We start from the raw sequence: 19,237 nt of genomic DNA, 5'->3' as shown, positions 1-19,237 counted from the left end.
GGGCTAAAAAGATGCTTCAAGAAGCTGAAAATTATGCTGCTCCAAAGGGGACCTTCAGAGAAAGTAAGAGACCTAACCAATTTTCCAATTATACTGCCTTGATGAGTGAGATCATTGATGCAGAACCTTCCTGTGTTGGAGATGCTCTCAAGCATCAAGTTTGGAAAGATGCTATGTTAGAAGAGTATCAGTCAATTCTAAAAAATGATGTATGGGATATTGTGCCTAGGCCTAAAGGCAAATCTGTGGTATCTTCTAAATGGCTCTTCAAAATCAAACATGCAGCAGATGGCAGCATTGAGAAGCACAAAGCAAGGTTTGTTGCCAAAGGTTTCTCTCAGAAAGAAGGTATTGACTATGAAGAGACATTTGCTCCTGTTGCCAGATACGCTTATGTCCGAGCAGTTTGGCTATTGCAGCATCCAAAGGATGGAAAGTCCATCAAATGGATGTTAAGACTGCTTTTCTAAATGGTAAGATTGAAGAAGAAGTTTATTTGGAGCAACCTGAAAGTTTTTGTGATTCATAAGGCTGAATCACATGTCTGCAGATTAAAGAAAGCTGTATATGGACTGAAACAAGCCCCCAGAGCATGGTATGAATGAATTGATCACTATCTCTTGGAATTAGGGTTTTCCAAGAATGAAGTAGATCCAAATCTCTACTACAAGGTAATCAATAGTGAATTATTAATTCTTATTCTTTATGTTGATGATCTACTAATCACAGGAGAGGATAATTATATTTCTCAATGTAAGAAAGAATTAGCCTCTAAGTTTGATATGAAAGACTTAGGAATTCTCCACTACTTCCTTGGACTGGAAGTTTGGCAGCAAGCAGATGGTATAATCCTTAATCAAGGAAAATTCACCATTGATATACTCAAGAGATTTGGAATGATGGATTGTAAATCCATGACCACACCTATGGAGACAAATCTGCACAAGCTAAAGGAAGCAATTGCAAAATCAGAGTTTGCAGATCCTACTCTCTACAAACAGATTATTGGATCTCTAATGTATTTGGTAAACACAAGACCTGATATATGTTATGTTGTTGATGCACTAAGTCAGTTCATGTGTGAACCTAGGGAAATACATCTTGTTGCTGCAAAGCATATTCTGAGATATCTTCGAGGAACTATTGGTTTTGGTCTGAAATATAAACATGTAGACCTTGACCTACATGGATTCACTGATTCTGAAAAGCACATCAGGATGTTGCTTCAGTTTAGGATCAGGAATGATCTCATGGATATGTAGAAAACAGTCTTCAGTTGCTCAGAGTTCTACAGAAGCTGAATACATTGCAGCCTCCATGGGAGCAAGAGAAGTAGTATGGCTCCGGAAATTGCTTGTAGGACTGTTTGGTCAGCCCTTAAATCCTACTATCATCTATTGTGACAATCAGAGTTGCATCAAGCTTTAAATGAATCCAGTATTTCATGATAGGTCTAAACACATTTGTTGATTGTAATTAGGGAATGGCAGATTCCAATTGCCTTGGGCAACATTGGAATCCACCCAAGGGACCAGCCCCTTCTTCAACGTGTAGAGTTGGGCCCTATACCTCACGGCACTCCTTAAACCCCACGCTACATGCAAGATAACATGCTTACATGAATAGGGCCGACCCTATCTAATAAAGCATTTCGGTTAAAGAGGCACAAATAAATTAAAGGTTGTTAATTTATCATAGGCCGACATAAATGGATCTTGCATCACATATAAATAAAGACACATTCACCTCATTCAACATACAATCAATACATCCTTCATGCGAAATATACATCTGCCAAATATACATCTGCCAATGATGCGAAATACACATATGCCTAATGATGCGAAGTATACATCTGATTAATGCGAAAGTTGGTGAAGGAACTTATGCGAATCATTTCTGCCATTTGAAGAAGAAAACATCAAGTTCATACTGTCACAAAGGAGGCCGAGCTGTTCCAGAATTAAAGTGCTAGGGTTGCTGATCAGTTTCAAGCATAAGTGCAGACCTAAGATACACCAAGAGTGCAGATCTAGGGCTTGAGTCTGAGTGCTGGTTGGTGTGTTTAAGGGGCAGACCTGATGCTCATGAAAGTGCAGACCTGTTGTTGATTCCATCAGCCCTAAGAGCAAACACTTCAAACATCTTCAAGTACTTGAGATAAGTGTTGTAACTGTTATATGAATATAATCCATAATCAGATCTGAGGATCTTTTCTGGCTGGGTTTTTCTTCCTAGGAGGTTTTCCCAAGGTAATTGTGTTTTTGTTCTTATTTGTTCATTTCTATGCTATGCCTAAATCTAGCAATCTCTAAATTTCACAACAAACAAGTTAATTAGAAACTAACTTCTGATTTCTAAGTTTTACAAGAATCTGAAAGTATAAAACTAACAACATTGAGATTCCTTATCACTATGTTCGAGATATGGTGGAAAGGAATGTGATCTGACTGAATTATGTTAGTACAGGTGATCAGATTGCAGACATTCTCACCAAGCCTATCTCCAAGATCAAGATTGAACACTTTACAGATAAACTTGGTAAGGTTGAAAATGTTATTTAAATTTGAGATAGAGTCTCATTTATTCTGATAAACTAATATATTTAAGATGTTTAATGTGTAAACTCTTTTATTTGTCATGTGTGTGACTCCATGACTTCATGGGCCCCCTGTGAACATTATTGAAGAGTGACGACTTTTCAATAATGAACACTTGTTTCAAATTGATATTGTAAGGTGACGACTTTACAATTATCAATTTATCTATCTTTATGGATATGACTTGATATCTGTGGACATGTCATGATAGTATATATATCTCTGAGACATTATGGTAGATATCAATTGGTTGATATCATTAAATAAACCATAATTATGATAGAGATCTTCATGGTGAATATTATGAACATAATATTCGTGGACATGCCATGAAATCATTATCAGTATGGTAGGCATCATGTGACTTGATGTCAATGCACATACCTTACTTGATAACTATGAGTTATGGTGAATATCATGAGACTTGATATTCATTGTTGAACCATATCTCTGAATATCACTATGGTGTGATATCTCTTCTCTTCACAATCAATGGATGAATTGTGATGTTTTTTTCCTAACATGAAATGCGTCCTCCCTAGTTAAGAGGGAGTGTTAAATTCTTGTAACATCGGTCGTGCTATTTCATGATTCCGATTCATTAATTTGATTACATGTTAATACGTTAACAAATAATGAGTAAATCTTATTGCATTTACCACTGGTTCACCGTTACATGTTATCGGGTTGTGATTAAACAATTATTAACAAATCGTGCTCCTCCCGATTGGGCAAATAAATGATTCTAATGTTTGTTAAAGTGCTGTGGTGAACGGTACGTAGGGAAGAGAGGTGTCTTCCCACGTGGGAAAACACATCTCTTCACTACCTAACCCCTCTTCCACTTGGGGAATGTGGAATGTGAAGGGTTTTCATTAATTGATCTTGCCTTTTGAACATTAAAATTTTTGAGGTCGGGGAGGTTATCAGAAGGCATGTTAAGAATGTAAGGTGGATCAGAAATGCTAACTCTTGAGGGATTTGCTGAAAAAAAGTGACATTGTAACACCTATGTAATGTGGCTGTGGTAGTGAAATGAGAAGCAATGCTCACTCTTGCTGGAGTGTTTACCTACTGAAGGGTTTCTTCAAGGGAATCCTTGGATTGCAGCTTCTTGTGTATGACTTTTTGCATGCTTTACCACTGTCATTCGTTTCTTTAATTCTTACAGTATGAAAACATTAGATGTTTAGAGATACTTACAATATATTTTTAAGTGTTGGGAGTTGACAGAAAAATCTATAAGTTGACTACATAGTAGATATCCATCTCAAATTAAAGATCATTTATAGATTTTCAATTTGCAATTGAACCAATAACATCTATAATCTACGACAGTCAACAATGACCATCAAGAACTGAAATCAAATTTTTTGTGGAATGCTGAAACACAAATGTGAAATTTTAATTGAGTGTTTGATTGTTAGAAATATATTATCACAGACATGAAAATAACTTATTGAAAATGCCCAGCCCACTTTTTATTAATTTTACATATTCTTTTGTAATTTTCCTAGACAAAGATTTCCTCATGTACCCCTTAAACAGGATATGTCACCAGGGATGCCAAAAAAAAATTGAAAATATTGGGGATGTGAGAAAAAAAAATAAAGCATGAAAACAAGGGGCATGGTGGAGAAAGCACCTCCACATCCCATCATCCTGAGAAATCTAGGACAGCCCACATGGAACACTATTCTTCAATCAGTAAGTTGGAATTTAATCTCTTCTTTTATGATGCAGTCTATGACATATTAAGATCTGTACCTGATTACCAATTCATATCTCTGAGTCATCATTGTTAAAAATACAAGATGTTTAAGCCTAAATTTTGATAAACTATTGTGAATTTATTGTTCCATATCGTTAAGGGATTGTCTGTATTGTATTGTCTGGTGCAGAACTGTTTTACATAGGATAAAATCAAAATAATTATATGTATCAACCTATTTCTAAATATAACATTATTATAAATTTATAAAAATTTATTATCATAGATATATGCCTATGCTTACACTTGCTTTAACCCTTTATCCATTATTGAACAACTGTCAATGGAGAATCATTTGATCTATATAAGAAATAAATAAGGAAGCTATTATAAGGAATAGATGCTAGATTGTAGATTGACTTTCCTAGGTAAAATCATATAATACCTATTCCCAATCAGTTGTGTTTTTGTTTTGTTATCTCCCTGGTGCACACCTCAGACCTTGGAGTATTTGACTTAAATGATAAGGCTACACAAGGTGCTATACCAGGAGCAAGGAATCTTGATCATGAGAATAAGTGAGGCAATTCTTGGAATTCAGTGAACTCTACTCACTATTTGACCAGCAAACAATTGGTTCTGGAGGCTTATCCCAATTGTTACTTGTTAGTACATTTCTCTCCAATGCTCTGAGTTTCATAGATATTCAATGAACTCAAAGAAACATAAAAATGTGAATTTATAAAATGAACACTTCAAATCTTATCCATTGGGCACAAAGTCATTTGTCGTGACAAAGTTCCAAAGTTAGATAAGCAATAAAAAAGAGAGAATAAGGAAACCATCACAAAGAGACTGTCACACATTCCTTAACTATTTGAATAAAAATCAACAGAAATAAAATTATTTAGGGACTTGCTACCAAAGAAATTCAAATCGAGTTGACACTAATAATCAGATTATTGGCAAACATTCTGCTTTAGCCTGGATGAAATGACATTAACAATGGAAGAATTTAGAAAACCATACAAAGAAAGTGATAATAATATTGCTCCTCAAAGGGATGTGATGCATGAGATCGAAACTGGGGATGAATACTAACTCGGGATCTTAAATCATCTACCACTTGCTTATTAGATGGATTCTATAATATTTTTTCACTGCTGGGTAAAAAATGCCCCAGTGTGCTTCCGTAGAATGCATGAAAAGAAAAATGCATAATCAATTGCATGAAATGCTTCTAACGAAGCACTCAATATCTTTACCAAGCACTAGCATGCACAATCCACTCTAGTTTGACTTTTTCCTTATTATATTGTGCTTCTGCCTTTTTATTCCTGGCCATGCCATGTCTGTTGGTGGAAAATGCCACTTTAGAGAATCTTTGTGAAAAGACATCTCTTTTGAAATCCCATGAAGATTTCAATTTTTTTCTCTTTCTTCTTTCAAATATTACTTGAATCATTTACCTTCAAGTGCATAAAAAAGATTAAATTGTTTTTGTAATATTGTACTTGAAATATATTTTTTTAAGTTGCTTATTCCTTTGCCACTCGATTTTACAAAGATTTGATGTATTAAAAAACAACTCAACAGTCTAAATGAGTTATGCCTCAGACAAAAAATAAGCTGAGGCAACCCCAACCATGTTGACCACTGCAAATGTAGAACTTTGCCACTGTGGATTAATTATCAAAATCCAAGTATGTGATTTTAGTCATTAGCAAAACCGAATGAAGGATATGTTGGCATGCCCTTAAACAGTATCCTTTGACAGGGACAAAAAGGGATGTCTGGGTCCCCAAACACTCCTCTAACCCCATCTAGGAGAAACATTTCCTAGAAAAATAACACTTGGGAGCACACCCCCATGAAAAACAACATGAGGCATCAATTACAACCAACTATTACTAATGAAATTAGCTCATGCTCAAATCTCCGAAATGCACTGTGATAAGGAATATAATAGTTATAAAGAAACATTGATTAAAATGAGGTAAAATGCTCATCTCATACTGTAAAATAGGGAGAAAGAAAGCAGAAATTTTGAGTAAATTTTAGCATACAAAGAGAGTAATGCATAACAGTTACAAACACTAGGGAAGAATGAAAGCAGAAACTTAAAATGAAATTAAAAATACAAAGAGAAAAATGCATTTTTACAATTTTTACAGGTTTAAAAGTTTGGGAATGATCAAGATCATAAATTTCTCTCATTGAGATTCAAGAACACTAAAAAGAAATAAGAGAACATATTCTTCAACAGAAATGCATGTTTACAATTATTAAGATCATAGCAGCTAACCCAGAAAAAAGTTGCAGTAAAATGCAGATAACTGGTACCTGCCACCTTCCCTAATCCAGTTCAACCCGTTTTGAGCAGATTATTTGAAAACAGCAAGTCAAATCAGATCACAAACCAGGATATTTCAAAAAATATGCATTTTACACACAGGTCATTGGAAAAACGAGTGGATTTTCCAATTTGGCAGTTGGTTTTTTTCCTATAAAACCCTGAAATCGTTTAATTGCTGATTTTCCACAAATTTTACGACCACTGTTTGCTATTGATAATTTCCTTGCAAACTAGATTCTCTTTCGCACCCTATATTACCCTCCTTGCTGTAGAGATTGCAAACAAGGGTTTACAAAGGAGTTTTCTGATGTGCTGTTTTGAAAAAGCAGTTTGTTTTTGTGCTTAATAACAGAAAATTGTGTTTAGAGCATATGCAATCTATATTTCAACTTAGATTTCATTTTATTAATTAAATCTAAGATTTGAATTTTGGGCTCTAACTAGGAACAACTTTCACTTCACATATCTAGTGATGGCTGCCATAGAAGCTACTTGAATTTTGTATTGTCCAATTTCTTTTGTATATGAGTAAGAAGGCTGTGACATTATATATTCTAAGAAATGGATACTTAAGGAGAATTTGAGTGTAATTGGCAGCATTGAATCTTTATTTGTGTCTTATAATTGAAGCTTGGCCTTTGTTTCTCCTTCTACACACTATATTTGGCATGAAATAACATTTGCAGTTTTTCTCATGCTTTTGTGAGTATTTTAGCATCTTTAATTTGCCATGCTTTTCAGATTTTTATCCTGTGTAATTGTAATATCCCGACAGGAATATATTATAATATTTGTTTAATTATTACTATCAGATTTCTTTACAGTTTCAAGGGTTATTTCCTCAACAAATTAATATTCTAATCGGTCATAAAATTACCACTCCTGAAATTATAATAATTAAGGGCAGTTAATCATTGCAATGAATGGCAACTCAGAAGCAATTATCTTTGTTCACAAACCAAATTTAGCTTCAACCGCTCAACCATCAATCAGCTTAATGAAAAACTAATTTATCTCCAAATTCTGCCACAATAATATTGCCTTAAATCACTGATCCTGTTATTGGCTGGGTCACTGTGCACTGTTTTGGCCACCCAAGGTGGATTTGGAATATAGGAACTCACCACAGGTTTTGAATTCTTCAAAGCCAAGTGTTGCTGTTTTTTATATTGCTGAACTACAGAAGAACAACCAGTTTTATTCAGTCAAATAACTCTGAAACAGGATCACTTAAGTCTGCAGCAACAGCTAGTTTCTTATAACAAACTGAAAATTAATCAAACCTGCAGAATGTTGATTTCTGTTTGAAATCACTCCAGGGAATTGTAGGTTTTCATCCTCCAATTCCAGGCCTAGTGAGTTTTCATCCTTAGGTAATTGAACTGAAGGTCCATGCTCCACAAGGAGTAGAAATCAAATAAAAATGCTTTCTCAATGATGCCTTATTCTCCTCGCTTGGTCTATCAGTATCTTAAACCTCTTGATTAATAAACTTAATTATAATTTCACTTTGTAATATTATTTTAATTTAACCCTAAGACACCGGTTCTTCCCCTTTTGGCTTGGGTTCGGGTTCTGGTTCTTGCCCGGTCCTGGTTCTCCCCGGGTTCTCCTTGGGTTCCACCCAGGTCCTTCCCAGGTGGCCGGGTTCCCTGTGGGTCCTGCGCAGGACCCACAGGGAACCCGGCCACCTGGGAAGGACCCGGGTGGAACCCAGGTCGAACCCAAGAGGACCTGCGTGAACCCAAGCCCGTGGTTTCCCAAAAACGAGGCCCATGGGTCAAAAAAACAATAAAAACAATTAAAAAAGACTTTTTAAAATAGTTTTTTTATAATAAAACTCTAATTTGCCCCTTTATGACTTTTTAAAAAAGACTTGAAACTTGAATATTATCTTTTTTGCAGTGTTCCACGGGCGTTGGGGACGGGGGGACGGGGGGGACGCGTTTCCGGGACGGGGGGACCAAGGGCCTAAAGTTGGGGACGGCGGGGGGACGGCGGCGGGGGGGCGGCGGGGTGGTGGTTCTCATATACTTATACATATACATATAGTACTTGAAAAACTAGTTTTGAAAAGATGTATGACAGTATTACAGTGTAAGAATTACATTTCAAATGAGACTATAGGAAATTTGAAATACTAAATCTAAATACCAAGATTTCTAAGTTGTGTTGTTATATGTAGCCTAATAAAACTCAGAGGTTAGATTTTCCCTACTTCTATCGGCGCAGTTTCCCCCTATATTTTTCAACGGGGGTTTGGGGGCAGCACCCCCAAGTTGGGGTCAAGGGGCATCGCCCCTTGCGGGGTCAAGGGGCAGCACCCCTTGCGCGTTCCCACGTCCAATTAGAGTTACCCCACGTCCAGGCAATGATTGGCATCGGGTGTTATTTTTCTATTGGCCCACGTCCAATTAGAGTTACCCCTTAACCCTCAAAAAACTTAAAAAGTCACTTTTTTTTCTTATTTTAATTTTAAACATTGCATATAAGTGGGGGCGACAGGAGACGTCTGGGTGTCTCCCCGTCCTTGGAGAGATGTCTGCACGTCTCTCGAAGGACGGGGAGACGCCCAAACGTCTCCCAAGGAGACGTGGAGGCGTCTCCATGTCTCTCTGGGAGACGCCCAGACGTCTCCCAAGGAGACGTCTCCACATCTCCCTGGGAGACGCGGGGACGTCTCCGTGTCCCGGCGGCGCTTGGGTGGCAGTGGCGGGACGGCAGGGAACGTCGCATCCCCGTCCCCGAGACGTTTCTGATGGGGGGACGCGTCCCCGTGGAACACTGCTTTTTTGCAGATTATGAATATGATATTAGACTTTAGTTATTAGTTTACTGATTACATTTGCGATATATGAATATTTATTGGCATTGGCAATTATGGATTTATCATTTATCATTTATCATTTATGTATGGAAAGTCACATTGTATATTTTATTTTTGTATGGATTGTATATATTGAACATATATATAATATATGGGTATATATATATAATTAAAATATATATATATGTGTGTGTGTGTGTGTGTGTGTGTGTGGGTGTACGGACGAACCCGTACCCAAGATTTTTATTTTTTTTGCCAAATCCGTACCCAAATCCGAACCCGAACCAGTAACTTCTTTTGGAAGCAGCTTCCTTTAACTACTGCGATTTCTTTCACCCTTTGAACTGTGTCTTCTAATTCTGCCAAATCCTTCTATTTCATTAAGTCACAATTTCAATGAAGAGCTGTATGTGGTTGTGACTCCCTAAATGCTGCAATTAATCTTAATTATTAATTCTTCTTTGTGAATTCCCTAAATGCTGCAATTAATCTTAATTCTTAATTCTTCTTTGTGAATTCGATAAATGCTGCGATTAATCTTAATTCTTAATTCTTCTTTGTGAATTCGATAAATCTGTGATTAATCTTAATTCATAATTTTTCTTTGTCTTTTCTCAAGGCTGGAAATCGCATTTTTTTACACCCGATCATATGCACAGGTTATGGATGTAGCTGTTATTAATAGTAACCTGGCAGTATCTTGTGTTGACATAGTTTAAATTTGAAATGGAGAGATTACGGTACTTGAATTCCATTTACACTTGCAGTTTGCTCTTCTGTTGTCATGTATGTATAATGTTACTAGGATTGAGATCATATAAAATAATAAATACCAAAACATTTATCTTTTGCTGTTAAGTGCCTCTTAGCTACAAATTTTTAGGAGAACAAAGAGAGCTCTTAAGATGAATCAATTAAACAAGAATAGATGATTTCAAAAGGGACCTTGTGTGAGAGGAGAGAGAAATTTTATATTTATTTCACAAATGCTGTTTTCGGTATGAAACCCCCTAGAGGCCACTCTGCATTATGTCATAATCAGTATTTTAATGATTATTCACATAGCTTGTAAGAGAATTTTAGATTGGTGGCTTGCAATCTTTTTCAGTCACTACCAAATTTCATAATAGAAAGCGCTCCTCTTTTGCTCCAAGCAATTATTGACATAAAAACTGAAAAACAGAATGAATTATCTATGGCATATTATACAGGGAAGACGTGAAAACAATATGTAGAAGAGACTTGCTATCTATTTGCAATGCTATATTAAAATGCTTAAAACCTCAGAAAATGTAGCTTGATAAGAAAATAAATCAAGGCCCAGATGAACATGATATGTAATGGCTGAAGAAATGGAACTTACTGTGCCATTCCAGTCTGCATGATAGACTTCTCCATAAGAACCTAAAAAAAGATATATGTTAAATAATAAATTTGTATTCTTTCATGATCATATCTGAAAAAAATTTGAAACAGCATGGATATTTATAATTCAGCTCAGAAATTTAAAACTAGAATACAGGATCAAAGAAATACAAACCATAGAGAGATGCTATTGAATCCTTACCTAATCCAATCCGTTCACCAATTAAAAGATTTTCCCATGGGATCTCACACTCCGCTACATCATCCATTAGAGGGTGTTTAGTATTGCAGCTACTGATTGATGGGCCCAGTTCATCTGCATTGTTCCTGGAATCCACTGACTCACCATGCATCACGCTTCCAGATTCCATAAGTTCCCTTCTCCCTCTATTGCAAGCATGTTCCCTGTCCACTAAATTGTGTGGTGAGATATTATCAACTCTTGTATGCTTCTGATTTGCAAGGGCCACAGGTGTAACAATAGCATTTTCAACTGCACTGGGTCCTTTTGTTGGAGGTTGACAGCATTCGCTCGTTGCTGCAATCAGGGACGAAGCACCGGAGACTGTTGTGGCAGCAATTGAAAGACATTCATGCATGTTAGTATCCTGAATTGAGTCTACCAGCCATGAAGAAAGAAATGATGATATATGACGAGTTTTCATAGATGAAATACCTGTGTCAGTAAGTTCCTCTGATACTCTCCTTAGTTCCAATCTATTCCCAAGTTGCACCTGAGATTTTTCACCCACGCCATTGCGTGTCATGGAATTCTTCCGCATAATAGGTTGTGGAGGTCGCCCAGGACCTGAAGGAACTTTCTCTCTCCTTCTCTGAAATTCATACGTTCCTTTCTCCTGATTATTTCCTTTATGCTGGGAAACTTTTTGTCCAGCAAATTGTTGTGAACTAATGTCATCAAATAAATGTGGAGGAGCTGGAACTCCACTCTCTAAAAGTACAGCATGTAATCTTTGTGCAAAATCAGGATTTTCATTTGCTGCTATCACACATTGTGAAACATTTTTCACTTTCATCTGCTCAGCAGGGGAAGCTACTCCCTCTGTCCAAGATGGAGATCTCCTTGGCCTATTGAATAGTGAATTTGATTTTCCAAGTCCCTGTTCAATACAATGAAATTGAGGCCTTTCATTGAGCTTTACATCTTTCATACCTGATTCTAGAACTCTACTTGACGCTGCATCAAGATTTAGTTTTTCATCTTTCCATTTGCAATCTCCTGAATCATTATTAGATTGACCTGCAGCCTCTCTTCTATCAACAAACAGGCCAATATCTTTCTCCTCCAGAGTTGAGCACAAATCCTGGACTGCCTGTGCAAGAATAACCTGCCCAGTATTTGACTTATCTAAAACAGGACTTTGAGCATGAACTGTTCTTGGTGTTTCGACAGGAATTAATGTACCAGGAGCTCCCATTAGATCAATAATGAATTCCCTGATATAAATCAATTTCATATCAGCATGCCTCTCTAAGAAAATAAATTAACTCATACTTGCCTGTGAAGGCTCTCAAAATGTTCTACAATCTGAATCTTTCTGCAAAGAAGCTTCAAACAAAGATGCAGAACTATGACATACATAAGAATTGAGGATAATTACAAAAGAATAATTTCAACTCAGAACTACTACGGGAAAAAACATAAGTATCAATCTTTGTTAGGCCATGTGACCTCCCCGTTGGCATTCATTCTGCAGACCATATTCGTTAGCATAGAAAATCATCAATAAGACACTAAGTAAATCATTTCACTGAATTGGGTCAGCCACTAATCGCATTAGTCACTCACCCTCAAAAACCCAATGGTCCTTAACCATCTCTACCCTCAACCACAAGCCAGAATAGCCCATTTATCCTCAAATGCTGAGCCTACACAGCATGTCTATCCCTTAGTACACACAATAAACCTAATATTTCTATTGCCTGACTTCTTTCCCAAAGAGTTGCACAGTTGCCAATAGTACGACCTGGTTGTCACCAGGCTGAAGCTGTCAAGTTAATTAAAATCCTTCCATTCTCCTTTCCTATCTTGTGCTATGTAATCACCATAAGTACATTTTGTCTGTAGATTTCTACAATTTGATTGTCAACTGGAAGCCCATCCAAGGCCCCAATGAGTAAACTATTTAAATAAACAAAAATAACATACAGAGTTAGTAATACACTCACTACCCGTTGAAGGATTTTGAGGGAAAAAATCAGGGCCAATATAAATAATTTAAAATCAAATAAGGTTAAAAATAGCATTTCAGCAAGAAATAAATATGATTCTCTGCAGACCCCTCCCCCAGACTTTGTCAAGTTGAATTTCAATGAGGCCTTGAAATGGAATCCTGGGGTTGAGGGGGCAAGTATGGCTCTTCCCAAGTACGATGGAGGTTTTCTGCATCGTGGATCTTTATTCCTAGGGATCAAGATGAATAATGAGGTAGAATGGGAGAAAGTTGTAGCTGGGATGGAGCTAACCTCCTCAAGTGGAGTGCAGAACCTTGTAGTAGGAGACTCGCTTATTGTTATCTATGCTTTGACAAAAGGAAGCTTCTCCGATTGGAAGCTACGGAGTTATTTAGAAGAGGCTCATTTGGTTAGTTTGCATTTCAAGGTCATCTTCTCTCATTGTCACAGATTCACTAGTGCTGTGCTAAAAATTTGGCGAATTATACCATAGATCAGGCCCCTATTGTGGTGCCGTATAGCACATTGGCCCATATTGTTTATGCATGGGTGAAGGTGAATTTCTAGGCATGCAAAGGCAATTTTCAGTTACACAATGGTTCCGGTGTATACTACTGTTTTGGCACCTAGGAGTGGCTCTGGTGTTGTATTTGTGGTTTCAATATAGCATCCTTGCTGCCATGGCTCGCACTAAGAATTCTGGTAGAAGAAGAGATCCCTTGCAAGAAGGCCACGTGACAAACCATAGGCTGAAAGTAATATTTGCATGCAATAATCTAGTGGCTTTAGGGTTAAAGGGAGTCCTAGAAGAGCAGAAAATGGACTTAACTGAGCTCTGAGGTGTTAGGCTAATATTCAAGAAGATTTTGTCTCGAATTTGGCAGAGGTGGTTCCCAATGAAGAGATTTGGCTTGGCTGTTACGTCATTTCCTTCCTGATCAATTTGGCAATATAGAGATGGTGCTAGAGGTGTAAGGAGGAGAGGCAAATAAAAACACAGGCAAGGTGAAGGCTGAGGAAGTTCCATCTACAAATCTGCCTCAACATGTTGATAGCCTTTGGACCCAGTTGTCATACATCAAGAATTACATCTGCTCGGAGCTTATTGTGGTGATGTAGGTGACTCACAACAAGGCCACCCTGAGGTATCCAGCAACTCCGGCAACACAATCGCCTGGGGTAATGGCATCCATCATTTGTGGGGCAGGAGGGAGCTGAATCATGGCATATGGTTTCCAACCCTAGACATATTTGTTCAGGTGTACCAAGTTAAAGTTGGAGAGTGGTGCCGATGTGGATAAAGTGGTGGGTAGAAGTGAGGATAGCTCTGGCATGAATTGTTGGGGTGTCTGTTGAGAGCCCTGGTATTTATGTTTCTGAAGTCCTCGTTTTTGTTGGGTTCTGTCTTTGTGCAGCAGATTGTATCTCCAATGTTGCGTATATTTTGTGTAATCATTACTAGAAATTCCCTTGTCAGACTGCCAAGCATTTATAGTTTCATAGTCCTACATTTTTGGCATAATTGTCATTGCAAATCCAATTATGTCTGTGTAAACCAACCATAACACCGATGCCAATCATTGCCTGTAATCATCATCTGCCAATAAAGTCATTGAAAACTGGAAAAATTAAACAAAATGATTGAGGATTTCTCAGCATACATGGAGGAAGGTTATTAAAAGGAAATAGAAGAAGTGACAACAAAATAATAAAATATGAGACCTAGCTGCAAATGACATCCTCAAGGAATCTCATGGCACAGAGACCCCCGTCAACAACATAGCAAATAACTTTCTTTAGAAGGAGTGTGCAGAGCATATCCTAAACCATATGCTAACATAACTACATGCCTGTGTTGCTTGTACATGGACATGAAAGACACAAAGAAGGGTATCAACAAGAACTTGACCAACAGTGTATCCACCAATACTATGAAGACTGATTAAATAAAGAGCAGGAAGAGGGAAAGAGAGCAACACCAACAGGAGAATTTTATGTATTTTGAATTCAGAACTCATACCAGATGATAACCACCATAATAAACATAGGGAAGCAATTCCTCTCAGAAGGTCCACAAGGATAGCAGAAACAGACCAGAGGAATTAAATACTATCAAAGATGGTTGTGGAAAAGGAGCTAGAAAAGGGTTCATACCACTGGTATAACAACAATTGACAAGGACCACTGACAAATTGACACGGGGTTGTCTAGGAGGAGAGGACTGTCAACAACTGGACAACCATTGCAAGAGAAATATCCAGAGGATGGTGGAGAAGATTTCAAAGTGAAATGGTTGTTTAGAATTCTGAAAAATTAAGCAACAGCAGAAAGACTACTGATCACGATGAGGATATGCCAGGAATGGTAGGGTTGTCAATAGCAGGAGAAGGGTAGAAGAAAGTGGTGGTGAAGAGTGGCTTGGTGATGAAGATAAGAAAAGAAGACTAATGGAAACGAGGCACAAAATCATAACATAGAGCTTGGAACTACACCTTTTTGCTTGGGAGATTCGCAGTGGAGTCAAAAACAAGAGAAGCTAACATAAAATAAATACAGGTGCACAACATTGGTTCTACAAATGGAGACAAGGATTCGACAGTAAAAGTCAAAGAGAAGACAGGAAGAACTAGATCAATTAAGAGAAACAAAAATTGTCAGAATTCATGGGATCGCAATTGAGACCCCATGCAAAACACATTATTCACAGTACAATTTGGACAACCAATACACACATTAATGGAAGATTATTGGCAAAGCTTGTATCTGATAATCTTGAAAAGAGACACTACTAATTGCCATCTAGATTGGAAAAAAAGTAGAATAACAAGGGTAGGTAGAGAAAAATCCTTCAAAATAGACTTCAATTGTTGTGGAGCGAATAAAAAACCATTCTTGAGATTTGTAACACTAATGAACAACTCTATTTGAAAGTATAATAGACACCGGAAATAATTAATCTTCAGCATGGACTAAAGACAAGGTGGCTTATCAAATGGTTAAGACCAAATTCAAACAATGAGAATGGTGGCATGCACATCCACACAATGAACCTAGAGAGTGAAGACAAGGCTATGCACCAGCAGAACATTAAGTGACTCCAAAGATGACAGAGATGATCCAGTGGACCAACATCAATAGCTGCCCCAATGAAGGAAAAGAAAGAAGTGTGGTGCATGTCATGTTACATAAAAAGAAATATAAATCAAAACAACTGAAGCAACCAAATTTGGGAGATTTGCAAAATTGCCAATCACTAAACTAAATATTGTAAGTTTGACCTAAAAAATGAGAACAATCAACAGGTGTTGCTAACATAGGTATCGAATTCTAAGAAAGCCACAAGAGTCAACCTCTACAAGGTTGATACAAAAAAAAGAACAGGCAGAGAGAAAGTGGTCAACGAATTAAAACTGGTGCTAGTGGGCATCTAATAATACAATGTCAAGTGTGCAATGAGTGGGGTCATTTCACGAAAGAAAGGACTAAGCAGGTAATGGGAACATGGATGAGACAAAACCAAGGTGAATTTATCCACAGCCCATAGAAAATCTCACTATCTGTTCCCACAAAGAGGGTACCACAAGCCAAATCGGTGTCCTAGCTAGGATATGGCCATAAATATTTCCATACCTTTTACTGACAAAAATGAGCTCCAGAGATAGAAATTAAAGGACAAAAGTCAAGAATTAAAATTACTGCGAGGATATTGTAGCCCAGTAAATCCAACAAGTCAAACAGAAACAGAACAGTAATAGTCCTTGAAAATACCTTTCATGGTCTAACTTTATAATGTTTATTGCCCCATCATCAGTTCCTGTATAGTGACTCCCCTTGACTAACCTGCAAGGAATACCTACACGGTCTGCCAATACCTGCAGTCCAAACCCAGATAGAATTAAGGTTATCCATTGAAAAAATGTTTGCAAACTGACTGTACGTTTTCATAGTAGGATTCATCCTGGAAGTATTTAAAGTAAGATATGAGCCATATAGTTCAAAAATGCAATATTGATACTGAAAACAATATGAAGATATAAGGAAATACACAGTGCAGAATATGTATAAAAGTAAAATATACCAGAACAAACTTGAGTATGTGTATGTATACACTATTTGTATATCCTAAAAATCTACCAGCCAATATGGATTTAATACATGATGTATTAGTAGTCTAACCTTGAAAAGGAGAGCCCTGTGGCGTGATAGCCCAATCTGCAAGCGACCAAGAGGTAGAACAATACTATTAAGCATACTGCGCAACCCATAACATCTTACGGTCCACCTTGTAAGCATATCATCTGCATCATTGACGGCACCACCCATATGCTCAGCAACAAGATCAGCTACCCCTTGCACCAAGCCACTATCTAATGGCCCAAGGTCAGCTGCTTTGAGCTCTAACGAAATACCAAGTGCTTTTTGCTCAAGTTGTTGTAGTGCAGGATCTAGGATTCTATTGACTAAAACAACTTCGTATCCAATATTATCTGAAACAGGTGTTCCTTGAAGGTCAACAAGAGAAGGCATTTTCCCTTGTGAGTTGGGATCTGATAAAATGCCATAGACATCATAGAATCCATCCATAACTTTTTCATCATAATCAACGACATTATAACTCTGCAATCCACAAGCATGCATTGCAGCCAGATCAGAATATGTAGGACTTGTTAAATTTTTAAAATGCCAACTGATTATATAATTGAAACATAAAAAAATGCCACCAAAAAATATAAGTTTACATGTGTAAGAAGCTATTATTTCAATCAAGCACTCTTTATAAATTATATATAACAGAACAGCCACAAATATGACAGAACCACAGAAAACTATCCTCCACATTAGATAACAGAATAGTGTGGAAAATAGTAACAAAAATCTTTCAGTAATAATTGGCAAATCAAACAATAAAAGATGTATTCATTGATCAGGATTTAATAAGAAACAAGTCAGGGTAGGTTTAAGGTTAGGGTTTGGGAAAAATCTGAAGAAGAGGAAAAAAAGTCCAGCAACCCTAATTTTTTAACCAAAAAATTGTAAAAAATAATTGCCAAAAAATTTAGAAAATCATGATTTAAACAGGGGTTGTGATTTTATTATTAATTTATCAGCAAAAATTGTTTTGCCAATTTTATCAGAAAGTCACAGTTTTTTTATTCAAAAATGGGGAAATGTTCTGTGTCTCAATTTATTTCTAACTCCTGCAATTCCGACTCTGTATATAAGAGAGAAATTGAGAAATGACCTTACTTTATTTAAAAAATGTAAACAACTCTAGAATGTTTGATACCCTCTTCTCTTATATTCTCAAGTATTTCCAGATTTGAACTTGGCATGCACATTTACATAGAACACTTATAGATTTCTTTGTAGCTGGATACCTTCTCCAATTAATCTTCTTATATCCAATTTTTCTTTGTAAATATTCTTAGAACACTTATTTATTTCTTTGCAGCTAGAAAAATGAAGTAAGTATTCTTAAAACATTTATAGATTTCTTTGTAGCAGACTGCTTATATCCAATACTGATCTGATCCAATTCCTTCAATGCCTGACTGCTGATGCTGTTTGATCTTCACACAGACTTACTAATTTTAGGCTGTATATATAATATCAGAATCTGCCCTTTATCGGCTTGAAACCTAAAATCAGATAAAATGCTTGCTCCATTCCATTCGCTTTATTGATATATCTTAATTTCTTCTCCGTACATCTGTATGCGTATGTATGATATTTATTTGTATATTTCTCCTTTATCCTGATCAGATCATTTATTTTCTTATCTCTTATTTTGTTTATTCCTTTTCCTATTCTATTCCTTGCTCCCTCAAATGAATATATCTTCCTTTAATATCCTCCTCTTAAGGGGGCACACCATTTCAATGTGGCTGTCTTTTGTAAGTACCTCTTTCTAACTAAGCAATGCCTTTTGATTATTTGCCTTAATGCACTTCAGGAGTCGCTCCCCTCACTTTACACTCCCTTTGCCTTGGTCAGCCCTACAACCAAGGTTTATAAATTTTGGTCAGCCCTCTTTAAAAATACTGACAACTGATTTTAATTGTTACAACTTGGGTCGGCTCTACTTTCTTTTATTCAATCGCTTCTTATTTTTCTGTTTCTGAGTCAGCCCTAACCCTTCAGATGCTTATTTTATTATTATTATATATATTTTTTATTTCTTT

General features: G+C 36.8%; 1 protein-coding gene across 2 annotated transcripts in view; it reads right to left on the bottom strand.

The window, feature by feature from the left end:
- LOC131041910 (probable serine/threonine-protein kinase SIS8) overlaps positions 1-19,237 on the bottom strand; it is a 67,634-nt gene that overhangs the window by 37,781 nt on the left and 10,616 nt on the right. For both annotated transcript variants that reach the window (XM_059210555.1, XM_057975157.2), the window contains exons 2-6: positions 17,232-17,672; positions 16,824-16,927; positions 11,536-12,317; positions 11,062-11,424; positions 10,858-10,898 (exon numbers count right to left, since the gene is read on the bottom strand). In XM_059210555.1, coding sequence (XP_059066538.1) covers positions 10,858-10,898; positions 11,062-11,424; positions 11,536-12,317; positions 16,824-16,927; positions 17,232-17,672 — 1,731 coding nt within the window. The remainder of the gene's footprint in view (positions 1-10,857; positions 10,899-11,061; positions 11,425-11,535; positions 12,318-16,823; positions 16,928-17,231; positions 17,673-19,237) is intronic.

The sequence above is a fragment of the Cryptomeria japonica genome, chromosome 1, assembly GCF_030272615.1.
Source record: "Cryptomeria japonica chromosome 1, Sugi_1.0, whole genome shotgun sequence".
NCBI classification, from domain to species: Eukaryota; Viridiplantae; Streptophyta; class Pinopsida; order Cupressales; family Cupressaceae; genus Cryptomeria; species Cryptomeria japonica.
The sequence above is the reverse complement of the archived record's forward strand: the minus strand, read 5'-3'. Positions and strand labels throughout refer to the sequence as shown.